The sequence below is a fragment of the Trichinella spiralis genome, assembly GCF_000181795.1.
Source record: "Trichinella spiralis strain ISS 195 chromosome Unknown Scfld2, whole genome shotgun sequence".
In the NCBI taxonomy this organism is placed as follows: Eukaryota; Metazoa; Nematoda; class Enoplea; order Trichinellida; family Trichinellidae; genus Trichinella; species Trichinella spiralis.
In genome coordinates this window covers 6,623,362-6,629,361 of record NW_003526941.1, presented here as the reverse complement: position 1 = coordinate 6,629,361, position 6,000 = coordinate 6,623,362, and the positions used below count along the sequence as shown (strand labels likewise).

At 36.8% G+C, this 6,000-nt stretch overlaps 3 protein-coding genes across 3 annotated transcripts; 1 reads left to right on the top strand and 2 right to left on the bottom strand.

Annotated features, from left to right (window-relative positions):
- Window positions 1-385: 385 nt before the first annotated feature.
- Window positions 386-789, top strand: Tsp_06058 (hypothetical protein). Its single transcript, XM_003380316.1, is given in 2 exon segments — window positions 386-408; window positions 426-789. 2 exon segments carry the CDS (start codon window positions 386-388, stop codon window positions 787-789), a joined length of 387 nt encoding a protein of 128 aa, XP_003380364.1.
- A 266-nt stretch (window positions 790-1,055) lies between these two features.
- On the bottom strand, window positions 1,056-1,739 carry Tsp_06059 (hypothetical protein). Its single transcript, XM_003380315.1, has 3 exons — window positions 1,665-1,739; window positions 1,292-1,483; window positions 1,056-1,142 (listed from the first exon to the last, which is right to left on the bottom strand). Exons 1-3 carry the CDS (start codon window positions 1,737-1,739, stop codon window positions 1,056-1,058), a joined length of 354 nt encoding a protein of 117 aa, XP_003380363.1.
- Window positions 1,740-3,307: 1,568 nt separating this feature from the next.
- On the bottom strand, window positions 3,308-3,956 carry Tsp_06060 (putative scaffolding protein for murein-synthesizing holoenzyme). Its single transcript, XM_003380314.1, has 2 exons — window positions 3,896-3,956; window positions 3,308-3,543 (listed from the first exon to the last, which is right to left on the bottom strand). Exons 1-2 carry the CDS (start codon window positions 3,954-3,956, stop codon window positions 3,308-3,310), a joined length of 297 nt encoding a protein of 98 aa, XP_003380362.1.
- Window positions 3,957-6,000: the final 2,044 nt, after the last annotated feature.

The following is a 6,000-nucleotide window of genomic DNA, read 5'->3' as shown; positions in this document are numbered from 1 at the left end:
GATCGAGCATCAAGCAAACAACATGAAAGTAGTTGAATAGATGATATATTTTTTGTTCTTGGTCTCTTTTTCATATGTTTCTTTTTTTTACTTTGAAAACAACCACCATTAGCCGCTGTTGCCATTTAAGCATTACAATTATCAGCTTTGCAAGGTGTGATGGGCTGGTCAGTTTTTTTGCACAACTAATCGGCCGAATCGACCGGTCGCACCCCGTCGTTTTATTCTGATCAGCGTTTGAACAATAGTAGGCTCATCTCCTGTTAATTCGGAACTAATCATCATCGCCCATTCGTACCGTACCCCTGCCGAGTGGAGCAAAAGCAACGACAGCCGGTCACCGGTAATTAATTATATATCCACGCGGCATGTTTAGCATGCGGATATGCCGGGTTCCGATGACCCCAAGTATACTTTACCAACAGAGGGCGCCGCGTGACCTTGCTGAGTTGTGGTGTCGAATGTCAAAAGCAGTTAGCGCGTTCCATAAGCGCATTTAACACCTCAGGTGAGGCCCGTTTGCTGCTCTGTTGCGCTTCAATGCAGCATGTGAGAGGGCGTGGTGTGAACCGCTTGACGTCCGGGTCAGCTTGTTTATATTTGTTAACTGGACTGGCAATTTTGGCGCCGTTCTGCAATGGAAACCGACGAAACACGAGCCAAGGTCGTCACCAAATTTTGACTGCAATTTTCACAAACAAAAACACACCTCATATTCCATTCATCGCACATATATATATATATATCCATATCAGTGACACTTTACCATTGATATTTTTCTACACATGATATAGATATGTGCTGTTGTTGTTTATTATATATATATACATATATATGTTTGGATGTCTAGATGAAAACTCTGTCAAATTGACGAACGACTGACTGACTGGTTAAAACTAATTTTCAAATGCCAACACTGTGGTTTTCCAAAACGATTCTGACTTTTTTCCCTGAGGAGCTACCTGAATTCCAACTCAAACATGTTGCATTTGGACTTTTAATTCAATTGTAATAATAAGTTAGAAGAAGTTCGCGATCAATCGATTGCCTTAAAGTCAGTCACATAGCGCACAAATTGAACTGAAAAACATCATTCGCCGACACGATTTTCCATCATTGGCTGACAAAATTGGGAAAAAATCCTCAAACTTAATAAGTGGAAATAAAAAATCGCATACTTTTACACAAATTAATTAAAACAAATTGCAAGCTTGGGTAAGTAAGCTTATTTTTCCACTATTCTTCAGAGTATTAAAAAAAAACTTTTTCAATTGGTGCAGAAATAAGAAACATTTTCAACACGTTCATTGCAAACAGATGTTGGATAATAATTTCTATACAACTTTAGCATTTTCAATTGTAAATAGTGCAAAGAGGTCTTGCGTTCAAGTTGTAGTAATTGCTGACTACAATTGAACGCCATTTGCCTAATTGACGTACACTTTGCTGCGCGAACAATGTGATGCATGTATAGAATGGATGTCTGTATGAAATTGAACATTTTCAAAATTGGCCGAAGGTAACAAAAAGCAATAAACTGTGCATTATATGTATATATTTTGAAAAAGAGCAATTAAATCAGGTTAGTTTTTTTCCATTATCTTATTTTATACAAGTGTAAGAAGAAATACGAGAGTAATTGCAAAATAATAAGAAAAAAAAACATATAGCAACATCTTTAACGCGATGATTTTCAAATGATGAATAAGTTGTTTCATCCCATTGCAACTAGTAGGCATTCTCTCATCAAGCAAGAAAGCTATTTAAAACAACGCCAGCTATTATTGTTCTCACGCGAATACACTAGAGTTCGTCAACCGTGACGACTCGCCAAAGTTGACTTTCAATTCATCATCATAATAATAATAATAATAAATAGTGATAATATAGCATAAAAATATTATCCGTTCTTTTTATGTGTTTGTTCACTGAGCACGTATAGCTTAATTATTATATATTACACCATTCAGTTATCTCGGAGAAGTTTAAAATTGTCCCTATTTCCTACTTGTGCGCATCTTACGTGTGGATGAAAATGGATGAACAGTTAGTTGTATTTCCTTACATCATAATTTTTTAGCCTTCATCAAATAAGCGACAAGTAAGACGATAACTTTTTTCATTATTATTCTTATTTATCATTCGATTCATGTACACCAGTTGTACAATTGTGCGTGCTAAAGGTAGAAAATTGTTAGTTATTCATGTTTGTTTGCTTGTGATGTAAGCCGACAGTTTCTGACAAAAACTCTCCTTCTATATAAACGGTTTGCAAACAGTCAGTGTTACTGCAATTGGTTGGCGTCAGAGTCTAGAACGAGCCGTTTAAAAAAGAACTTGGCCTGAATTTGTGAAAAAAAAAGTTTTGTAGAACAATTTTTCAAAATTGCCCCCCTTGCCCTGTTGGAGTACGACGTTAGAGACATATATGATTGTATTATTGTATGGAAAAAATATCAGACCGGAACGTTGGGTCGTTGTAAATTTGAAAAAGAAAAAACACCACTTAATTGCATGTTCAAGTGTTCTCTTATACTCTCCCTCTCACTCACAGTGTTCAACAAATGGAAAAAAAACCTCTATAGCTTGCTTTTTTTTTCTTTTCAGTCTCACGCTGTCAAACGTTACCAGTCAAGCATGTGTCGTCGCCGTTCGGTTATGGTTATTAATTTGTAAATGGAGAAGCGCCAGTGCAGGTCGACAAGCTGGGCTCGTCAGATCCAATTAGCAATCGTCGCCCCGAACCTGGCGATTATCTCGTTTTTTCATCAACCACGTCGGTTTCCAATTTCATCTTGCGGTCGGCATCCCGCAATTGTGTAATTGCGAACCGCCCCGGCGTCGGCTATCCGATCCAATCTGATGACAGATAGTTCCATAGCTGGTGACCACCAGTGTTCGTATTGTTCTCCAACAGAGATGTACAGATGGTAAAAAAATTTTCCACCCATGAAAAATCATCACAAGCAAAGCAAGTAACAATGAGTAGAAAATGCATTTTCTTTCTTATTCATTTTAGCACAAAGTATCATCATTTCCATACACACACACACACACTATATATATTCCTCTGAGCAGTACAGGTGCTTTTAATCTTCAGCTTCCACAGATATATGGATATGTATCAATTAATTGTCATGAATATAGATGTTGCGTAAATTTGCGGTTATTTTATCAATCTTCATGCCATTGACCGAAATGGTAAATGTTTTTTTTATTAATTTTCCACTCCACTTGCAAACACTGGCCGTCCACCCCCTGCCCTGGGACAGCTATAATCGATGCATTGTGCAAAGGCTTTCAGCTCTCACGGCGACTTAACGCCTGGGCGTTTCGGCGCCACCGTTGCATCAACGCCAAGGTCGCCAAGCCAGGTGTCGCCAATTAACGGGTTGTCGTCAGTGTTCTGATGTGTCATGTCTGTCGTCCGATTAGTTGGCAGAAAATTCAAATTTCCAATGTAGAAAATCATTTGCAAGTATACATTTTCAACATCTACGGGTCGATATCCATCGACCCAATCCAGCATGGCAAATGACGTATCTTTAAATATGTGGTCGATTGTAAGCAGTTATTAGCGACATGCACAGGTCGTCTCTTCGCTTGTTTCTTCGCAAACCTTCTCTTTTATTCTTAATGGATTCTGATTAGCCGCCACCGGCGCAATTAGTTTCTGCCCGCCGTGAGAGCTGCAGGTGGCTTGAGCATTTCCATTCTCTCTGCACTAGGTCAGAAAATATCTTTTGCTTATTTCGATTCTTCGCACCAAATCGGCAAGTTTCAAATTGAAAAAATTTTTTTCTCTTTCACTTTCACATATCATAAATGTTCATTTGATGAAAATTATTAATCTCATGCAAAGCTGTTGGTTGAACATATAGTGTTCTTCAGTCACCTTGCCCTTCAAAGTGAGGAATACAATAACTGTGTATTGGTATTGCTTCAGGGAAGGTCATTTTCACTACTGCGGATAAATCCTCATGAGAGTGCGGCTATCCAGTTTTATACTTTTCAACACCAACATTTGGTATGTTCATTTTTCATAAGATTAAAAATAATTGAACTGATAAAAATAGATCAACTTGAGAACAGTGTAGAAAATAGTTGTTATGAAAATACAAACAATCCTCCTCATCGAATAATTAACCAAAAATAATCATTGTAATTGGCACGAATGAATTATATACATAGAAACAATAATTCACGAAGCATTCATTAAGTGGACGTGCTATTATTATCATTATCTTCATGGGAAATTTTAGGATCGATGAAATATTAATTTTCCAAAATTTTATTTCAATCGTTGATTTGTATTCTTATTTTTAACTTTGTTTTTAGATATTTATTGAGATCACTTATCAGTCTTCAGTTGAAAGTAGATAATATCTGAGACTACAAAGTTGATTTTCTTCAACACTTTGGAACAATATTTGTATGCTAGTGCATGTGGAAATGAACATGTATTCTCAAAGTGGAAATATTTTCCAGCTAAATTCTATCCTCATTTCATTTCATAAATATTATTAAAATTGATTTTCAATTTTAACCGTTCACTCTATTGTAAATATTGCATTAGTTTGTTTTACCTTGAGCATTTTAACTTAGAAAAGAAAGTAGCCTCTGCTAGTAGTTCTAGGCCGTTTTCACCGTTTCCATACTATTTAATTTATATGCACGATGAAGAAAGTAAAGCAAATTTTGGTTAAAATGCAGCAATTTGAAAGTGACTGTGCGCTGTTTGTTCTCTGCTATAGCTTAGCTGAATGTAAATAAGCTTGCGTTGGCTTGCAGCTTTGACTGGGCTTGGCTTATTGTAAAAGAGCATATCGACCGGCTAATTTTTACCACCCGCCCGGACGTCCCGGAGCGTCCACTCGACACTGACAGTGATGACAAGCATGTTCATCTTCAAAAATAAGCAATTTATCATTGCTCGCGGTCAGCTTTGTTCGTTCCCTTTCGTCAGCATTTGATTCTACTTCTTATACATGGATTAGTTACTGAGTTCGCGTATATAAATATAGCAAGGTCATGTCGCCTGTTGCGCATCATCATCATCTTCATAGATCTTATTTTTCAATATTACAATCTGTCTGTTATTTATTGCTAAGCAGATTGAAAAAGATCCAAGTACCATTTAAAAAATAAGACAAAAATAATAATAAATTTGACATGTTTTTAAACAAAATTAATGTCGACGGTTTTGTTTAATATTGGGGATTTTTGGAAAAAGGATAAACATATAAGCTATGTTGTTCTCCACCCACCTTGAACAATTGGTCAATTGATAAGCCAAGCGGCTAATTTCCGTCGCGCCGACGACAACGACAACGACGAGCAATAAATAATAACATTCGACAATTTCACATGCAGAAGATCGATCGGCTTTGTGAACTGGATAGCCGTCTCAAATTTCACTTTTTCCATTCACTCTTTCCTCACAACCCTTTTCTCTCTCACTCAGTGTATACATATACATATATATGTGTGTGTGTGTGTATGTATATATACATAAATAGTGTGGATGTTTCAAAGATTTTCAAGAAGTAGAAAAAGAAAATTAAATACCAATTTCAAAGTTGACAAAGAAAGATGCTACTACTCTATGAAAAGAGGAGGAGAAGTATAAAATGCAATCTAACGTCAGATTATACTGCTTGTCCTTTTCTTTTTCAACCAAGATGGTAAGAAATTATGTTGAAAGTGTTAACGAATACATGACGAGACGTCGACTTTTATATTTAATTTAGATAAATTACCAAATAGGACTATTCAAATTGTGCCTGTGTTTGTGTTGTATGTCTGTGTGTGTGTGCGTGTGTGAAATTGCTGATAATGGCGTGCCAAGTTAGCTAGCTAGCTAGCTAGCTAGCTGACTAGAGCCAGGGCTAAAGAGCTGGCGCTGGTTGGTTAGTAAAGTTCGCTTTTAGAAAGAATAAAAAGCGTCCCAGTCTCGTCATCGTCATTTCAACAACGTCAAGAGGTTGGAAATTTTGTTTG